The sequence below is a fragment of the Ranitomeya variabilis genome, chromosome 8, assembly GCF_051348905.1.
Source record: "Ranitomeya variabilis isolate aRanVar5 chromosome 8, aRanVar5.hap1, whole genome shotgun sequence".
NCBI classification, from domain to species: domain Eukaryota; kingdom Metazoa; phylum Chordata; class Amphibia; order Anura; family Dendrobatidae; genus Ranitomeya; species Ranitomeya variabilis.
Window position 1 is genome coordinate 93,417,189 of NC_135239.1, and position 20,963 is coordinate 93,438,151.

A 20,963-nucleotide genomic window follows, 5' to 3' on the forward strand; every position below is an offset into this window, starting at 1 on the left:
GGGTTCTGCTCTGAGGCAAGATAGAATTCCCATTTCCATCTAAAGGGGTATTTAGTCCCGCGGCTGTGTCGAGGTGTCTAAAATGTGTTAGGTACACCCCACGGCTACTTCTAGTTGGGGTGACAGTTTAGGGTTTGCGGTCAGTACAGGTTCCACCTACTCCTGAGAAAGTCTCAAGCAGCTCCAAGGTCACCGGATCATAACAGTACAACTGGCCAACAATGAGTTAAATGCATCTCAGAAGAAGGAAAGAAAGAGCCATTTTTTTTCTGTAGCCTGCTTTGTCTTTTCTTTCCTCTTTTTCTCTGGGTGGATGAGGAGCCTTGTGCTAGCATGGATGTTCAGGGATTAGCTTCTTGTGTAGACCAGCTTGCTGCTAGGGTACAGGGTATTTCTGATTATATTGTTCAGACTCCAGTTTTAGAGCCTAAGATTCCTACTCCTGATTTGTTTTTTGGGGACAGGTCCAAATTTTTGAGTTTTAAAAACAACTGTAAACTGTTTTTTGCTCTGAGACCTCGATCCTCTGGTGATTCCATTCAGCAGGTTAAAATTGTCATCTCCCTGCTGCGTCGCGATCCTCAGGATTGGGCATTTTACCTGGAATCTGGGAATCCGGCCTTGCTTAATGTAGACGCCTTTTTTCAGGCCTTAGGATTATTATATGATGAACCAAATTCTGTGGATCAAGCGGAGAAGACCTTGTTGGTCCTGTCTCAGGGTCAAGAAGCGGCAGAATTGTATTGTCAGAAATTTAGAAAATGGTCTGTGTTGACTAAATGGAATGATGATGCTTTGGCGGCAATTTTCAGAAAGGGTCTTTCTGAATCCGTTAAAGATGTTATGGTGGGGTTTCCCACGCCTTTTGGTCTGAGTGATTCTATGTCTCTGGCCATTCAGATTGATCGGCGTTTGCGGGAGTGTAGAACTGTGCGCGCTGTGGCGTTGTCCTCAGATCAGATGCCTGAGTCAATGCAGTGTGATAGGATTCTGTCTAGAACGGAACAACAGGGATTCAGACGTCAGAATAGGTTGTGTTTTTAATGTGGCGATGCTTCTCATGTCATTTCAGTCTGCCCTAAGCGTACAAAGAGGATCACTAGTTAATTTTCCATCAGTACTTTACAACCTAAATTTTTATTATCAGTGTCCTTGATCAGCTCATTGTCATAATTTTCTGTCATGGCGTTTGTGGAATCAGGCGCCGCCTTGAACTTAATGGACTTTGAGTTTGACAGATGTTGTGGTTTTCCCTTGCAGTCTTCCGTGGTTGCAGGCACATAATCCTGTGTTGGATTGGAAGTCTATGTCTGTGACTAGTTGGGGATGTTAGGGGGTTCATAATGACGTTCCTTTGATGTCAATCTCCTCTTCTTCCACTTCTGAAATTCCAGAGTTTTTGTCTGATTTTCAGGATGTATTCGATGAGCCCAAGTCCAGTTCCCTTCCACCGCATAGGGACTGTGATTGTGCGATTGACTTGATTCCAGGCTGTAAGTTTCCTAAGGGCCGACTTTTCAACCTGTCTGTGCCTGAACATACCGCCATGTGGAGTTATGTTAAGGAGTCTTTGGAGAAAGGACATATTCGGCCATCTTCTTCACCGTTGGGAGCGGGATTTTTTTTGTTGCTAAGAAGGATGGCTCCTTGAGACCCTGTATCGCCTCTTGAATAAGATCACGGTCAAGTTTCAATACCCTTTACCTCTGCTTTCCGATTTGTTTGCTAGGATTAAGGGGGCTAGTTGGTTTACGAAGATTGACCTTCGGGGGCATATAATCTTGTTCGTATTAAGCAGGGTGATGAATGGAAAACTGCGTTTAATACGCCCGAAGGCCATTTTGAATACCTTGTGATTCCATTCGGGCTCTCTAATGCTCCATCTGTTTTTCAGTCCTTCATGCACGATATCTTCCGGACTTATCTTGATAAATTCATGATTGTATATTTGGATGACATTTTATTTTTTTTCGATGATTGGGAGTCTCATGTGAAACAGGTCAGGATGGTATTTCAGATCCTTCGTGATAATGCTTTGTTTGTGAAGGGGTCTAAGTGTCTCTTTGGAGTGCAGAAGGTTTCTTTTTTGGGCTTCATTTTTTCTCCCTCATCTATAGAGATGGATCCGGTAAAGGTTCAGGCCATTCATGATTGGATTCAACCCACATCTGTGAAGAGCCTTGAGAAATTTTTGGGCTTTGCTAATTTTTATCGCCGTTTCATTGCTAACTTCTGCAGTGTGGTTAAACCCTTGACCGATTTGACGAAGAAAGGCGTTGATATGACGAATTGGTCCTCTGCGGCTGACTCTGCCTTTCAGGAGCTTAAACGCCGATTTACTTCTGCCCCAATGTTGCGTCAACCGGATGTTTCACTTCCGTTTCAGGTTGAGGTTGACGCTTCTGAGATTGGGGCAGGGGCCGTTTTGTCTCAGAAGGATCCTGTTGGTTCCTTGATGAAACCGTGTGCCTTCTTTTCCCGTAAGTTTTCGCCCACTGAACGCAATTATGATGTCGGCAATCGGGAGTTGTTGGCTATGAAGTGGGCATTTGAGGAGTGGCGACATTGGCTCGAGGGAGCTAAGCACCGTATTGTGGTCTTGACCGATCATAAAAATCTGATTTACCTCGAGTCTGCCAGGCGGCTGAATCCTAGACAGGCTCGATGGTCCTTGTTTTTTTCCCATTTTGATTTTGTGGTCTCGTATCTTCCAGGTCCTAAGAACATTAAGGCTGGTGCCCTCTCTAGGAGTTTTTTGCCTGATTCTCCTGAGGTCCTTGAACCGGTCGGCATTCTGAAAGAAGGGGTGGTCCTTTCTGCCATTTCCCCTGATTTACGACGGGTTCTTCAGGAATTTCATGCTGACAAACCTGACCACTCTCCAGTCAGGAAACTGTTTGTTCCTGATAGATGGACTAGTAGAGTGATTTCTGAGGTTCATTGTTCTGTGTTTGCTGGCCATCCTGGTATTTTTGGTACCAGAGATTTGGTTGGTAGGCCCTTTTGGTGGCCTTCTTTGTCACGTGATGTGCGTTCTTTTGTGCAGTCCTGTGGGACTTGTGCATGGGCCAAGCCTTGTTGTTCCCGTGCTAGTGGGTTGCTTTTGCCTTTGCCGGTCCCTGAGAGGCCCTGGACGCATATTTCTATGGATTTTATTTCTGATCTTCCGGTTTCCCAGAAGATGTTTGTCATCTGGGTTGTTTGTAACCGGTTCTCTAAGATGGTCCATTTGGTGCCTTTGCCTAAATTGCCTTCCTCTTCTGATTTGGTTCCATTGTTTTTTCAGCATGTGGTTCATTTGCATGGTATTCCGGAGAATATTGTGTCCGACAGAGGTTCCCAGTTTGTTTCTCGGTTTTGGCGGGCCTTTTGTGCTAAGCTGGGCATTGATTTGTCTTTTTCTTCCGCATTCCATCCTCAGGCAAATGGCCAGACCGAGCGAACTAATCAGACTTTAGAAACTTATCTGAGATGCTTTGTGTCTGCTGATCAGGATGATTGGGTGGCTTTCTTGCCATTGGCCGAGTTTGCCCTTAATAATCGGGCTAGTTCGGCTACCTTGGTTTCGCCCTTCTTTTGTAATTTTGGTTTTCATCCTCGTTTTTCTTCGGGGCAGGTTGAGCCTTCTGACTGTCCTGGTGTGGATTCTGTGGTTGACAGGTTGCAGCAGATTTGGGCTCATGTGGTGGACAATTTGGTATTGTCTCAGGAGGAGGCTCAACGTTTTGCTAACCGTCGTCGGTGTGTTGGTTCCCGGCTTCGCGTTGGGGATCTGGTCTGGTTGTCTTCCCGTCATGTTCCTATGAAGGTTTCTTCCCCTAAGTTAAAGCCTCGCTTTATTGGCCCTTATAGGATCTCTGAGATTATTAATCCGGTGTCTTTTCGATTGGCCCTTCCGGCTTCTTTTGCTATCCATAATGTCTTCCATAGATCTTTATTGCAGAAATATGTGGTGCCCGTTGTTCCCTGTGTTGATCCTCCGGCCCCTGTGTTGGTTGATGGGGAGTTGGAGTATGTGGTTGAGAAGATTTTGGATTCTCGCTTTTCGAGGTGGAGGCTTCAGTACCTTGTCAAATGGAAGGGTTATGGCCAGGAGGATAATTCTTGGGTTTTTGCCTCTGATGTCCATGCTGCTGATTTGGTCCGTGCCTTTCATCTGGCTCGTCCTGATCGGCCTGGGGGCTCTGGTGAGGGTTCGGTGACCCCTCTTCAAGGGGGGGTACTGTTGTGAATTCTGCTATTGGGTTCCCTCCGGTGGTTGTTGATAGTAATGCAGTTGTCCCTGGGTTGCAATCCTGGGCAGGTGTCCCTGCTGATTGCAGTTCTGACTGGGATATTTAGGTGTGCAGGATTCATTAGCCCTTGCCAGTTGTCCATTGTTCTTGGAGGTTTTGCATCTCTGTCTGGTTCCTCCTGCCCTGCTGCCAAATCAGCGAAGATAAGTGTCTGGTTTTGTTTCTGCAGCACACATGCTGTGTGCTTTACAATTCAGTACTATTCAATGTTTTTTCTTGTCCAGCTTAGACTGTGTTTGGATATTTCAGTCAAGTTGGATTCTCAGGAGATGCAGATATACATTCCATGTCTTTAGTTAGATGGTGGAATTTTTGTATTATCTGCTGTGGATATTTTTAGGGTTTTAATACTGACCGCTTAGTATTCTGTCCTATCCTTTCCTATTTAGCTAGCGTTGCCTCTTTTGCTAAATCCTGATTTCTGCCTGCGTGTGTCTTTCCTCTAATACTCACAGTCAATATTTTTTGGGGGCTGCCTATCCTTTGGGGTTCTGCTCTGAGGCAAGATAGAATTCCCATTTCCATCTATAGGGGTATTTAGTCCTCTGGCTGTGTCGAGGTGTCTAGGATGTGTTAGGTACACCCCACGGCTTCTTCTAGTTGGGGTGACAGTTTAGGGTTTGCGGTCAGTACAGGTTCCACCTACTCCTGAGAAAGTCTCATGCGGCTCCAAGGTCACCGGATCATAACAGGCGGACAAAAAACAGAGCATTCCAAGAAAAACACTTGCTACCCACAGTAAAATTTGTTGGAGGTTCCATCATACTTTGGGGCTGTGTGGCCAATGCCGGCACCGGGAATCTTGTTAAAGTTGAGGGACGCATGGATTCCTCTCAGTATCAGCAGATTCTTGACAATAATGTTCATGAATCAGTGACAAAGTCGAAGTTACGCAGGGGATGGATCTTTCAGCAAGACAATGATCCAAAACACCGCTCCAAATCTACTCAGGCATTCATGCAGAGGAACAATTACACTGTTCTGGAATGGCCATCCCAGTCCCCAGACCTGAATATCATTGAATATCTGTGGAATCATTTGAAGAGGGCTGTCCATGCTCGGCGACCATCAAACTTAACTGAACTGGAATTGTTTTGTAAAGAGGAATGGTCAAAAATACCTTCATCCAGGATCCAGGAACTCATTGAAAGCTACAGGAAGAGACTAGAGACTGTTATTTTTGCAAAAGGAGGATCTACTAAATATTAATGTCACTTTTCTGGTGAGGTGCCCATACTTATACACCTGTCAAATTTTGTTTGAATGCAGATTGCACATTTTCTGTTAGTACAATAAACCTCATTTCAAGGCAGAAACATTACTGTGTCCAACAGTTATTAGATATATGAAACTGAAATAGCTGTTGCAAAAAAAACAATTTTTATAAGACATTAAGCTTAAGATTAATAGGGGTGCCCAAACTTTTTCATATAACTGTATTTGTGCATGGAAAAGATGACTTGATGCACACTTGGGCTGTGCAGCAGGACAATGATCCCAAACACACCAGCAAGTCCACCTCTGAATGGCTTAAGAGAAACAAAACTAAGACTTTGGAATGGTCTGGTCAAAGCCCTGGCCTTAATCTGATTAAGATGCTGTGGCATGATCTTAGAAAGGCTGTTCATGCTCGGAAACCTTCCAATGTGGATGAAATACAATAATTCTGCAAAGATGGGTGGGTTAAAATTCCTCCAGAGCATTCCCTCTGGCGAACAGGGACCAGTAGGTTTGAATTTCTTTTCCCCTTAGTAATAAAGACCTCCATTTAAAAACTGCATTCTATGCTTGCTTGTGTTATCTTTGTCTAATATTTAAATTGGTTTCATGATCTGAAAAATGTAAATGTGACAAACATGCAAAAGAATAGAAAATCAGGAAGGGGCCAAATACTTTTTCACACAGCTGTATATGCAAGAACAGTATATTGACTCTTTGCACTCCATTAGTTCATTACAAAACACCCCTTTAAGTGTCTATGGCAGAAATTCCTTGCTTTTATAGAGATGGAAGTGGGTCTCCTACTTCTCTAGGGCCACTGTGGGACTGAACAGGTTGAGCAATGGCATGTCTGCCACTAATACACATATTAAGAGGCCCAATCGAGAATAGGGCACATTTCCACCTACAAAGAAGAAAGCAACTTTTGTCACAGACACACAATGGGGCCCATACACTGTCCTTGCATGGGGTATCTCTTCAGCCTGTGTCTGCCACATTCTTTACTACTAATTTGGAATATCTACCATATAAATATTTGGAGAAATATTGTTAGTCAAAATTGAATTTTAATTTTGACCATATATTTTTTTTTCTTCAAAGGGAAATATCTGGGAACAGATTTTGCGAATACCTTTCCTATTGGAAATTATTAACACTGTGCCATTCATTGTTACGGTAAGTATTTAACATTGTAATAGTTTATACTTAGAATTTTATTTCACATTGCTATTTTCTGTGCCCAGAGTTAGTCTTTTCCCCATGACGTGATGTCAGGGTTTATATTGACAGTATGACAAACTGATAGTGGAGCCCACTCTATAAGATCAGAAACGTTGTCCAGCACTTCTGCATGTATACCCCATAAGTAAGTGCCAGCACTCTATTTTACTCATTACCATTGCAGAACTTGGCTGCGTCTTGTGTGTGTTGATATTTTGGCTAAAAAACTCAGAAGATACAAATAAGGTTCGTACACTAGAATGAAAATCAGTTCACTGAGCTACTGAGTGTAATGCCACCCAGTTGTATAACCATAGCTGTCAACTTTTGAAGAAGAGAAAGACAGAATATGCAGAGTGCCTAGCCTTGGAAAAAATTTAGGTCACGCTCTTAATCACAAAACCACACCCACAGTCTCACCCATTTACCAAATTTTCAACTGTCCTCATTAGGAAAATATTAGAAAGTGAAGGAAAGCCATTTGAGAGCTGTGTTTACACTACTACAATACCTTTTGTTTACATGTCCAAAATAGGAGAAGAACAAAGAAATGCAGCTGATTACAGGTTCAGAGCCAACTGTCCCTATGAGCTATAATTAGCTTACTCAATGTCCTGTCCAAGTGTCCTTCACATTTCTAACCTAACCTTGATCTATCAGTCCGCACTCAGGCCGTTTCCTCATTGCTCCTTGCTGCCTTCAGTCCATCTCCTGAGCGTTCCTCTTTGCCCTCAGACCATATTCTCAGCGCTACTCTCTGCCCTTAGGCTGTCTCTTTGGCACTCCTTCTGTTTTGCAATCTCCTTGGTGCTCCTCTCTTCCTTGAGGCCATCTCCTTGGTGCTCAACTGTGCTCTTGGGCCACCTCTTTGGCGCTCCACTGTGCCCTCAGGCCATCTTTTCAGTGCCCCTCTCATGCCTTCAGGCCATCTCCTCCTCACCCCTCTTCACCCTCAGGCTGTATACTTGGAACTCCTCTGTGCCCTCAGGCTGTCTTCTCAGGACTCCTTTCTTTGTCACAATATGTCCTGGACTAAAGAAAGAGAGGAAAGTTTTAATAGGGCTACCTTAAATTTATTATGGATGTGCAGATACATATGAATAACTGCGGTATGTTTTTTGTCATTTAAAGGGAACCTATCTGGTTGAAAAATGATATAGGATGCAGCTGTAGGATAAATGTGCAGCTTAATAACGTTAGGAAGATGCCCAACTGCAGTACTGAAAGTGCAGCACTTTGGAGAAAATAAAAGTTATTCCTCCCAAGAGCCTCTGGCTTTCAATCATACAAGTGTGCTTTTGTCACCGCTTACTGTACTGTAAGCATTCCCTGGCACTTTAACTGACAACTGGCTGTGCACTGATGCACTGCAGAGCCGGTTGTCAGTCAAAGTGCCAGGACATGCTTACTGTACCAATGACGGAATACCAGCATGACGGAAAGTTAGCGGCTCCTGGGAGAAATTAAGTTAATTTCCTACTGGGAGCTGCCCTTTCAGTAATGTGACTGGGCACATTCCTAAAACTAGTAACCATCGTATTAACCTTATGTCTGCATGCTAATCTGTACCAAACTTAAAAGCTGAGCTGATCCAAGTTTGCCATGTTAAAAGTATGTAAATTCATTGCGCCATCCTAGTTGTTATTTCCTACCTTTCTTGCTGTCATCTTTGCAGAATGCACTGATACATTTAAAAAAGTAGAGTCCATTTTGCAGTTATGTACATGGCATTTTTTTCATTTGTGACATGTGCAGAGTGTATCTTTATACATCTTATTCTCAGCATATCTGGTTGTCTAGATCATCCTAAACACTGAGTTCCCTGCCATGTATATAATTATTGCAATTTTGTTCTTATTGGAAATATCTGCATGAAAGAGACGCTCTGTGCTGGACTGCTTTGCAGTTTTGGGATTTTGCTGCTACTAAACAGGTTCCTAACTGCACCGCGTTAGGCTACGTTCACATTGGCGTTGTGCGCCGCAGCGTCGGCGACGCAACGCACAACGCAAACAAAAACGCAGCAAAACGCATGCACAACGCTGCGTTTTGCGCCAAATGCGTCCTTTTTTTGGTTGATATTGGACGCAGCAAAAATGCTACTTGCTGCGTCCTCTGCGCCCGGACGCGTGCGCCGCAGTGACGCATGCGTCGCAAAACGCAAGTGCAACGCATGTCCATGCGCCCCCATGTTAAATATAGGGGCGCATGACGCATGCGGCGACGCTGCGGCGCCCGACGCTGCGGCGCAGACCGCAAATGTGAACGTAGACTAATTATTCATTGGGACAAATAACCTGACAGGGAGCTAGTGAATCAACCACAGCTTATCCCAGATTTCCATATCACTCTTGTTAATTTGGAGAAGGCTTTAGATTGTGAAAAGGTGCACCAACTCGTTATTATGTAGCATTTACACTGGCCAACCCATTGCCATTAAATGTTCATAACCATGGTGGTCATTCATTCATCTGTTTAAATAGGCTAATTGTACTTTCCTATACAGCTCTGGCAAAAATTAAGAGACCACTGCAAAATGTTCAGTTTGTCTTATTTTTCTCTTTATAGGTATATTTTTGAGTAAGATGTAAATTGTTCTTTTAGTCTATAAACTTCAGACAACATGTCTCTGAATTTCCAAGCAATACATTTTGTATTTTTTTTCTGAAAAGGAGAAATGGTCAAAATTAAAAATAAACAGTGCTTTCAGACCCCAAATAATGCAAAGAAAACAAGTTCATAATCATTTAGAAACAGCAATACTAATGTTTTAACTTCGGAAGAGTTCAGAAATCAATATTTTGTGGAATAACCATGATTTTTAATCACAGCTTTCATGCGTCTTGGCATGCTTTCCACCAGGCTTTCATGCTGCTTCTGGTGCAAAAATGTAAGCAGTTCTTCTTTGTTTGATGGCTTGTGACTATACATCATCCTCTTGATTACATTCCAGAGGTTTTCAATGGGGTTCAGGTCTGGAGATTGGGCTGTCCATGACAGGGTTTTGATGTGGTGGTCTCTTAATTTTTGCCAGAGCTGTATACAAAATAATTGTTAATATGATTGTTCAGGGAACATAGGATACTACTACAGCACCTTTCCTGTTTATACAAGAGGATATGTTGCCCATAAAGAAAGCAAGCTTAAAAATTACCTTACTTGACCAGTAATTGGCTGCCTGTTTAGCTGAAAATGAGTGTTCCGAGGAAAGCGTCTTCATGATTATCGGTCAATCTAAATGGGTTTTTGCATATCTAGCTTACAGTTGAGCTCAATTCAAATGGCTAGCAATAATTATCCATGATATATTGTTGTAACTACAGTAAGGCTTATTATTAGGGATGAGTGACACCCAGTGTCTGGTACTGAACCCCAAACACAGATTTTTTTACTGTATCATCAGTTTCCTGTTCAAGTTCCCCAGCCTAATAACGCTTGTTGTAAGACTACAGAGCAGCCAATCAACAAGCTTTCAGATTGTGGGCACTTCGGAACTATCACAGCCATGCCAAGCATTGGCATTGCTGCCTTTGGCCAGTGCAGCATGTGACCCAGCCTGTATGAAGGCCAGATCACGAGTGCTGCCACCATTGTGATCTCATTAATGTGGGGATAGGAAGCAGCTGGAGTGAGAGACAAATAGTGATTGCACACTCTGCAAAAAACTGTGTATTCTGTTACCCATATCTGTGCTAGTACTGTGCTAAAAGCCGCCATGTTTACTCTTCACCTACTTGCCTGTGGGAGTTGGTCTTTGCAAGGGAACCTGTCACCAGAAAAAATGCTACGAGCCTGAAAAAATGGGGTTAATAACATGCATGGCACCTGCACATAGAAAAATGCTGCGAGGAAAAAATGCTGTTCTCCCCGGCGGCATTCGGTTTTAATCATGGTTGAGGCGCTGATTCAGTCATTGCTTTCAGAATTCAGATTTCTGACTGTAACCGCTCCCCCGGCCCTGACTGACATTCCCTCTACATTGTGGCTGGCTGTCAGTCATGGCCGGAGGCGCAGTTTCAGCTGGCACTCTGTATTCTCAGAGCAATTAAGGTACCTTCACACTGACCAACTTTCCAACGATAACGATAGCGATCCGTGACGTTGCAGCGTCCTGGATAGCGATATCGTTGTGTTTGACACGCAGCAGCAATCTGGATCCTGCTGTGATATTGTTGGTCAGAGCAGAAAGTCCAGAACTTTATTTGGTCGTCAGATCGGTATGTATCGTGTTTGACAGCAAAAGCAACGATGCCAGCAATGTTTTACTATGGTAACCAGGGTAAATATCGGGTTACTAAGCGCAGGGCCGCGCTTAGTAACCCGATATTTACCCTGGTTACCATTGTAAAAGTAAAAAAAAAACACTACATACTCACCTTCTGATGTCTGTCACATCCCCGCTGCTGCTCAGAGCTTCCTGCACTAAATGTGTCAGTGCCGGCCGTAAAGCAAAGCACAGCGGTGCTTTATGGCCGGCGCTTACAGGGAAGCGGACGCCGGGGGACGCGACAGGCACCGAAATGTAAGTATGTAGTGTTTGGGTTTTTTTACATTTACACTGGTAACCAGGGTAAACATCGGGTTACTAAGCGCGGCCCTGCGCTTAGTTACCCGATGTTTACCCTGGTTACCCGGGGACTTCAGCATCGTTGGTCGCTGCAGAGCTGTCTGTGTGACAGCTCTCCAGCGACCTCACAATGACGAAACAGCGACGCTGCAGCGATGGGCATCGTTGTCTATATCGCTGCAGCGTCGCTTAAAGGGAACCTGTCACCCCATTTTTTCCATATGAGATAAAAATACTGTTAAATAGGGCCTGAGCTGTGCATTACAATAGTGTATTTTGTGGACCCCGATTCCCCACCTATGCTGCCGAAATACGTTACCAAAGTAGCCGTTTTCGCCTGTCAATCAGGCTGGTCTGGTCAGATGGGTGTGGTGTCTTCCCCCAGATCTTGCTTAGTTTTCCGTTGGTGGCGTAGTGGTTTGCGCATGGCCATGTCCAGAATCCACTGCACAGGGGAGTGAAAAGAGCGCGATCTGCGCTATTCCTCTGGTGATCGGTGGGGCGGCCATCTTCCTGTGGCCGTGCGTGCGCAGATTGAGCGCTCTGCTGCCCGGGGCTTCAGGAAAATGGCCGCGGGATGCCGCGCGTGCGCAGATGGAGATCGCGGCGGCCACAGGAAGATGGCCGACCCCACCGATTACCAGGGGAATAGCGCAGATCGCGCTCTTTTCCCTCCCCTGTGCAGTGGATTCTGGACTTGGGCATGCGCAAACCACTACACCACCAACGGAAAACTAAGCAAGGTCTGGGGGAAGACACCACGCCCATCTGACCTGACCAGCCTGATTGACAGGCGAAAACGGCTACTTTGGTAATGTATTTCGGCAGCATAGGTGGGGAATCGGGGTCTACAAAATACACTATTGTAATGCACAGCTCAGGCCCTATTTAACAGTATTTTTATCTCATATGGAAAAAAACGGGGTGACAGGTTCCCTTTAATGTGACGGTATCTTTACTGAACCAGTGCCCGTGCCGCCCCCATGACTGAACAGAATGCTGCCGGGTAAAATAAAGTTAATTTTCTCTTCACAGCGCTAGGTTAGGTTCATTTTAATTAGTAGACTCTAATTTATTTAACTAATGAAACATTTCACCTATTTTACTATGCTTCTGCTTCTTTCCTAGAAATAGTTAATTATTTGCTATCCAGGCAGAAAGATACCATGTGCTAAGCTCATCACTGAGGAGTCTTCTAAATGAACAATGTTATATTTAAGGTACCTTCATATTAAGCGACGCTGCAGCGATAGCGACAACGATGCCGATCGCTGCAGCGTCGCTGTTTGATCACTGGAGAGCTGTCCCACAGACCGCTCTCCAGCGACCAACGATGCCGAGGTCCCCGGGTAACCAGGGTAAACATCGGGTTACTAAGCGCAGGGCCACGCTTAGTAACCCGATGTTTACCCTGGTTACCAGCGTAAAATGTAAAAAAAACAAACAGTACATACTTACATTCGCGTCCCCCGGCGTCCGCTTCCTGCACTGACTGAGCGCCGGCACTAACAGCAGAGCGGTGACGTCACCGCTGTGCTGTACTTTCACTTTACGGCGCTCAGTCAGTGTGGGAAGCGGACGCCGGGAGACGCGAAGGTGAGTATGTAGTGTTTGTTTTTTTTACATTTTACACTGGTAACCAGGGTAAACATCGGGTTACTAAGTGCGGCCCTGCGCTTAGTAACCCGATGTTTACCCTGGTTACCAGTGTAAAACATCGCTGGTATCGTTGCTTTTGGTGTCAAACACGATGATACACGCCGGTCTGACGACCAAATAAAGTTCTGAACTTTGTTCAATGACCAGCGATATCACAGCAGGATCCTGATCGCTGCTGCGTGTCAAACTAAACGATATCGCTATCCAGGACGCTGCAACGTCACAGATCGCTAGCGATATCGTTTAGTGTGAAGGTACCTTTAGTACTGCAAACACTGATCAGGCCAGGACCAGGAATAAAAGGAATAACTGCCCGACAATAACATCAAAGTCAAATCAAACATTTCTCACTACCATCCCTATCCCCAGTAACTTTGTAAGGATATATTGGGAGGATATATGAAAGAATACTATGAAGATACGTAGAGTATAAATACATAATTATGGACTTTTTTGAAGTTTTTTTTTACATTCCCTGTAGTTTATTCCTGTCTGACATATAGGACATGAATTCATGTCAAGAACAATAAAAACTATTATTCTTCTTTTTATTCCAATGGTTCCAAATAAAACACTGCATGCAACAATTTTACTGCCTCTGGCTATTTATCTCCAAAAGTCTATGTTTTTAACTTAGCACTTTAATTACACAGATTGTGTAACCCCATGGCAATACAGAATTACTTTTCTGCTGAAAACTATCGCTCTAAATTACTTTTACAATAGCTACAAACCAATTTTCGTATTTATCTATGACCAAATCCTAAGTGTTATAGACCACAGGGAGAGCACACTGATTCAACTGAGAATGTAAGTTGACAACACCATAATAGTTGCACTTTGAGTGATGTAAGACTTTACACTGATTTCCCAACAAAATGAGACTTGTTTTGCTCTCAACTAGATTGCAAAAATGCAAAAAGAAGCTTTAGATTTTTGGATCTACTTTACGCAGGCACCTTAGTAAAAATCTACCAACCTATGCAACAACTGGCCTTATTGGATATAAAAAAGAAATAAACATTTGAATATTTAGCAGAAGAAGCAGAAGTAGACGATCACCCAACAATCCAAAAATGTATTTAAAAATTTATAGAAAATATACACTTCATGCCTTCTAATAAATTGCTAGAGATTCTCCATTAATTAATTTTATACTTGAGAACAATACCAGGTAACATAATTAATACAAAAAAATAGCACTAAATTGTGCCAAGTAGACCCCAAGTCAGGGAAATAACCAACTTCATGTATACAAGAGAGCAAAAAGGACAGAGGAGTATTACGGTTTAAGAAAAAGTATTTTTACACCTACCAATAGTCCGAATAAAATAGCAAAGGCACTGATTCAATGAGGGAGGAAAATTAAGGTACATCTAACATCATAGTCTTAGAATAAAGATAATGATTGCTAAGAACAGCGCTTACCAGTGAATGCGGAGGGTGGGTGGCACCGAACTTGATCCTGAGAGCCCCAACGTGTGTTTCGCTTTTTAGTCGATTGCTTTCTCAAGGATATCCCCTTGAAAAAGCAAGTGACTAAAAAACAAGATGTGCATTGGGGCTCTCAGGATCCAGTCCGGGGCCACCTACCCTCCGCATTCACTGGTAAGCGCTGTTCTTAGCAATCCGCATCTTTATTCTAAGACTATGATGTTAGATGTACCTTAATTTTCCTCCCTCATTGAATCAGTGCCTTTGCCTATATTATACGGACTATTGATGGGTGTCTGGCACCAGTGTTCCTATATTTCCATCCTTATGCACCTTACTATTTTTCTGTGGTATATTTTGTATTTATGATTTATTATATGTAGTTAATAATAAAAAATACTTTTTCTTAAACCATAATACTCCTTTGTCCTTTTTGCTCTCTTAATTCTATACTTCTAGTCAGGAGTTTAGGAATATCTTGCTGTCATTTTCTGTCTGTGCTCAGGTTGGTGGTGCAGGTCTTCCTGTGTGACTGAATGAGGAGGCAGTGGAGGACGTAAAGTAGGAGGAGGCAACCTGAACAGATAAATGTCCTGCAATATTAGTTAGACTAGTTGGTGGTAGGGTCACATGCTGCACCAGCCAATCACAGCTTCGGAAGTGCTCACAGTCTAAAAGCTTGCTTATTGTCTTCCCTGCAGCCTTTCAACAAGCTTTATTAGACTGGCAAACCCAAACAGGAAACCAGACTTACAGTAAAAGTCAGTGTCCAGAGTTTGGTACTGGATACTAAGTGTCTGGTATGAACTCCGAACTTTCCAGTTAGGGTCCGCTCATCCCTACTACTGACTGTATGCAGAGAATCTTTAGATTACATCTCTTGAGTAGTAACCAACAGCAACTGATGACTTGAAGATGGCATACAGAAGTATAGAACTATGGGTCAGAAGTGTGGAAATTATAATGTTAGAAAAAGCAATTAAAAAAAGTCATAGGATAATCACATTGTAATCAAAGGTTGTGAGGTTTATAGCTGCTTCTACTAGGTAACACCACTCATTTAAACATTGTTCCCACGATGAGCAATTGGTAAGTTTTTGGTGTTGCCGATTTTCTGTAGCATTTCTGCATATACATGTGCTTCTGGTAGGCTGACCTACTGAAATGTATGTTCAGTAAATGCACTCAATACTTGGGCTCTATTTGCATCAATTACTGTATCAATGCGGTGTGGCATGGAGGTGGTCAGCCTGTGGCACTGCTGAGGTGTTATGGAAGCCCAGGTTGCTTTGATAGCAGCCCTCAGCTCATCTGACTTGTTGAGTTTGGTAGAAGTAGAAAATATGGAGAGCAAATAAAGCACATATAGTGTTAACTGGTTTAAAACATGGTTAAAACCAACAGTCTACTATGGGACTATTAATAATAATAAATAATAATAATTTTATTTCTATAGCGCCGACATATTCCGCAGCACTTTACATTTTAGAGGGGACTTGTACATACAGTAGGCATTACAGCATAACAATAAGCACATAGATCAAAAGAGATATCAAGAGGAATGAGGGCCCTGCTTGCAAGCTTACCACCTATAAGGAAAAGGGGAGACACAAAAGGTGGATGGTAACAATTGCTTTATTTGTTTGGCTCAGCCATAGTGTAAGAATAGGGTGTTCATGTAATGCTGTATGAACCGGTTATCAGCAAAAGCATGTAACAATAGAGACACAGAGGGTTATTAAAGGCATATAGCATGTGAGAATGAGTCACCCGCCAGGGCAGTGGGGATACTCGGTACCTGGTCCGGTCGCACTTAAAAGGGATGTCACAGTGGCTGCGTCCCGGTCCGTGGCCCTGGGCGCCCAAGTAAAAAGGAAAAGTCTTAGAATGGGATTTGTAATAAAGTTTGTGCTCATGACACCACCTGTGGTTATCGGTCAGAGGGGACTGACACTGCTTAAAGGGGTCCTCTGTGGTGATGTTGCTGCAGCAATGATAGTGACGCTTCCCACAGATGGAGCGGAGTCTCCAGGGCTCCCGGTGTGCTGGTCAGGGATGGTGTATGCCGAAAAATTTATGGAGGATACAGAGTTGTAACGTCTTTACCTGGTTTACTGGTGGTAGTAGGCCACAGTCCAGGGTACCAGAAACAGGTGGTGATATGGTCCGGCCGGCCTGGAGGCAAAGATGGATCCCTCTCCCAGGTGAGGTAAGCCTTCTTACTCGCGCTTGTATGCGAGGTCCTTGCTGCCTGTGGCTTCCATACAAAGTCCTCTCTCTCCTGTCCTGGGACAGTAACCTATATGGTGGGCAGTGTGAGCCTTTTTATAGGGTCTCTGTCACGACCCGGGCTCTTAGTTTACTGCTGCACCTTCCGGTGTGGGTGCGGTCAAATTACATAAAGTCCTATGCCCTCTGGTTCTGCCGTGCGACCTGGAGTACAACACATCCTCTGGCTCCTGGTGCTCGCTACCTGCGCTTCGGCTCAGAGGGTACCCGATCACAGTTCCCCTCCAAGCTCCTTTCTTTCTCCTGTGCTTCGCTCCTCAGATGCTCTCTAACACGCAACCCTTCAGGTTCTCTTCCTTTCCTGGAGCTGCAGCTCACATGTGGTTGCACAGCCCCAATGTCTGCTCTCACTCCTCTCTTCCTCTCTCTGCCACTGTCTGCTCCAGACTAGCTAACTCCTCCTCCAGACAAGAATACTTAAAGCTGGGGAAACTCCTCTGAATCTGGGTTCAGAGCTCCCCCTTCTGGCCTGGGTTCAAAATGTGTTGTATGTAGGTGCGTTACCTGGTAAAGGGAATCCTCCTTGCCTCCAAGCATGATATCACCCTCCCCGGAAGGAAGGCAACATCACTGTAACAACCAGATACCTGGGGTTTACAAGAACATGATGCGAGGAATCTGATTATGGTAAAAATTTTAAATGGGCAGCATAGTAATAGTTAGGTTAAAGCATTGAGATGGTAGGCCACTGAACAAATGCATTTTTTAGGCCACACTTAAAACTGTGTGGATTAATTGTATTAACCTGGGTAGTGCATTCCAAAGAATTGGCGCAGCATGTGAAAAATCTTGGAGACAGGAGTGGGAGGTTCTGATTATTGCGGATGTTAACCTCAGGTCATTAGCAGAATGGAGGGCACAGGTAGGGTGGTAGATTGAGATGAGGGAAGAGATGTAGGGTGGTGCTGAGCCATGGAGTGCTTTATGGGAGAGGGTAATAAGTTTGTACTGGATTCTGGAGTGGATGGGTAACCAGTGTAGTGACTAGCACAAGGTTGAGATATCGGTGTAACGATTGGTGAAGAATATGATTCTGGCTGCAGCATTCAAGACAGATTGGAAAGGGGAGAGTTTGGGAAGAGGGAGACCGAATAGTAGAGAGTTACAATAGTCCAGACGAGAATGAATAAGAGAAACAGTGAGAGTTATTGCAGAGTAGAAAGTAAGAAGGGATCAAATTCTAGAAATGTTTTTGAGGTGCAGATAACAAGAGCGAGCCAGTGATCGGATGTGGTGGGGGTGGGGGGTGAATGAATGCTCTGAATCAAGTATGACCCCAAGACAGTGGGCCTGTTGCTGGGGAGTAATGGAGGAACCACACACGGAAATGGTAATGTCGGGAATAGGCACATTAGTAGAGGGAGGAAACACAAGGAGGTTCAGTTTCAGACAGATGGAGGACATGATGTTAGAGATAGCGGTAAGACAATCACTAGTATTTTCTAAACAGGCATGCGTGATATCGGGAGTAGAGGTGTATAATTGGGTGTCATCAGCATAGAGACGGTACTGGAATCCCAATCTACTAATTTTTTGGCCAATAGGGGCAATATACAAAGAGAAGAGGAGGAGGCCTAGAACCGATCCTTGTGGAACTTCAACAGTAAGGGGAAGATGAGAGGAGGAGGAGCCAGCAAAGATACAGTGAAGGAGCGGTCAGATAGATAGGAGGAGAACCAGGAGAGAACGTTGTCCTTGAGGCCGATGGAGCGGAGAATAGTGAAGAGGAGCTGATGATCTACAGTGTCAAATGCTGCAGAGAAATCCAAGAGAATTAGCAGAGAACAGTGACCATTAGATTTAGCTGTTAGTAGATCATTAGAGACTTTAGTAAGGGATGTTTCAGTATAGTGTAAAGAGCGGAAACCGGATTGTAGAGGGTCAAGAAGAGAGTTATCTGAGAAATAGCGGATAAGATGGGAGTGGATCAGGTGTTCCAGGAGTTTAGAGATGAAGGGAAGATTGGAGACAGGTCTATAGTTAGCGGCACAGTTTTGGTCGAGGGTTGGTTTTCTAAGTAATGGATGTATGATGGCATGCTTAAATGAGGAGGGAAAGATACCAGAAGAGAGAGAGGTTGAATATTTTTGTTAGGTGGGTGGTGACAGCAGGGGAAAGGGACTGGAGGAGATGTGATGGAATGGGGTCACTGGTGCAAGTGGTTAGTCGAGAAGATGCAAGCAGCCTGATTGCTTCTTCTTCTGTGACTGGTTCAAAGTCAGAGAGTGAGCTAGATGCAGTAGGGGAGGGAGGATAATGCATGGCATTAGGCAATTGGGAGATAATTTGCTGACTGATATGGTCAATTTTTTCTTTGAAATAATTGTCCAGGTCTTCAGTGCGGACATCCGTGGTTGGGGCCTTCACTCTTGGGTTGAGTAGGGAATGAAAAGTGTCAAAGAGACATTTTGGGTTATTGGACTATTAACCTGTTTGAAATAAAGCTTTGAAGAATATGGTCCGCCATTTATCTTTATCAGCAGCACAGATTTGGACACATACACCCGGTCTCACCATTGTTGGGTCTGGTTTATCTCATCTTCCTCTTGACAATACCCCATAGATTCTCTATGGGGTTAAGGTCAGGCGAGTTTGCTGACCAATCAAGAATAGTGATACTGTTGTTTTTAGACCAGGAATTGGTACTTTTGGCAGTGTGGAAAGGTGCCAAGTCCTACTGGTAATTTAAATTTCCATCTTCAAAAAGCTTGTTGACAGAGGGGAGCATGAAGTGCTGAAAAAATCTTTGGTAGACGGCTGTGCTGACTTTGGTCATACAGTGGACCTACACCAGTAGATGACATGGCTCCCCAAACCATCAATGATTGTGGACACTTCACACTAAACCTCAAGCAGCTTGGATTGTGTGCCTCTCCACTCTTCCTCTAGACTATGTGACTTTAATTTCCAAATTAAATGCAAAATGTATTTTCATCTGGAAACTATACCTTGGACTACTGAGCAACAGTCCAGTTATTTTTCTCCTTGACTCCTGGTAAGTCACTTCTGAGGTTGTCTATTGGTCATGAGTGGCTTGACACAAGGAATGCAAATTTTGTGACCCATGTCCTGGATACATCTGTGTGCTGTGGCTCTTGAAGGAATTACTTCAACAGCAGTCCACGCATTGTCAATCTCCTCCAAATTTTTGAATGGCCTTTACTTAACAATCCTTTCAAGGCTGCAGTTATCCTGGTTGCTTGTGCACCTTTTTCTACCACACTTTCCTTACACTCAACTTTCCATTAATATGCTTGGATACAGCAATCTGTGAACAGCTAGCTTCTTTAGCAATGACCTTTTGTGGCTTACCCTCCTTGTGGAGTGTGTTAATGACTGCCTTCTTGACATCTGTCAAGTCAGCAGTCTTCCTCATTATTGGGGAGCCTACTGAAACAGACCAATGGATCTTTTTAAATGCTTAGGAAGCTTTTTGCAGGTGTTTTTGTTAATTATTCTAATTTACTGAGATCATGACTTTTGGGTTTTAATTGGCTGTATGCCATAATCATCAACATTAACAGAAATAAACACTTGAAATAGATCACCCTGTTTGTAATGACTATATAATATATGAGTTTCACTTGTTATATGTAAGAACTGTAAATTAATTTTTTTATGATATTCTAATTTTGTGAGAAGCACCTGTAGATAGTAGCACTTTAAAAAATAATTTTGCCATAATTGAAGCCCGTTAGTATTCTCACCCACTATGATACCCCTTTCTTGGCCGCCATAAGTATGATACCCCCCAAAAAACAAAATGCTTCCAACACAGTGTACAATACTATTATAGTGATGATATATTATGCCCTCACTGTGCTCTCAACACAGTATGATGTTGACACAGTGCCCCCAAACACAGTACAATGCCCCATAGTTTTGTCATCACAGTATAATATCTCCACCACATTCCCCCAATACAATATAATACTCCTACACTTCCCCTTACACAGTGCCCTCCAGACAGTATGATGCCCTTACAGTACCTCCGATACAGCAAAATTCTCACACAGCACTCCAGCAAAGAATGATGCTGATGCAGTATCCTCCACACGATATGTGTTCCCCATATTGCTCCAAAACACAGTATGATATTCCCTCAGTCCCTTATGCACATTATAAGGCTAATTGTGACCCACCATATAATATGGAGCACCTACCATAAACCCCTCTTCCCCTCTTCACAGTATGATACTCCTACAGCCCACCACTCAGCACAATCTTCTGACATAATATGATGGTCCCACAGACCCTCACAGTATGATGTTCCCAAA

At 43.7% G+C, this 20,963-nt stretch overlaps 1 protein-coding gene across 2 annotated transcripts in view; it reads left to right on the forward strand.

Moving 5' to 3' along the window:
* The window catches only part of KCNT2 (potassium sodium-activated channel subfamily T member 2), a 1,359,842-nt gene that overhangs the window by 537,590 nt on the left and 801,289 nt on the right, over positions 1-20,963 (forward strand). For both annotated transcript variants that reach the window (XM_077277827.1, XM_077277828.1), the window contains exon 6: positions 6,618-6,692. In XM_077277827.1, coding sequence (XP_077133942.1) covers positions 6,618-6,692 — 75 coding nt within the window. The remainder of the gene's footprint in view (positions 1-6,617; positions 6,693-20,963) is intronic.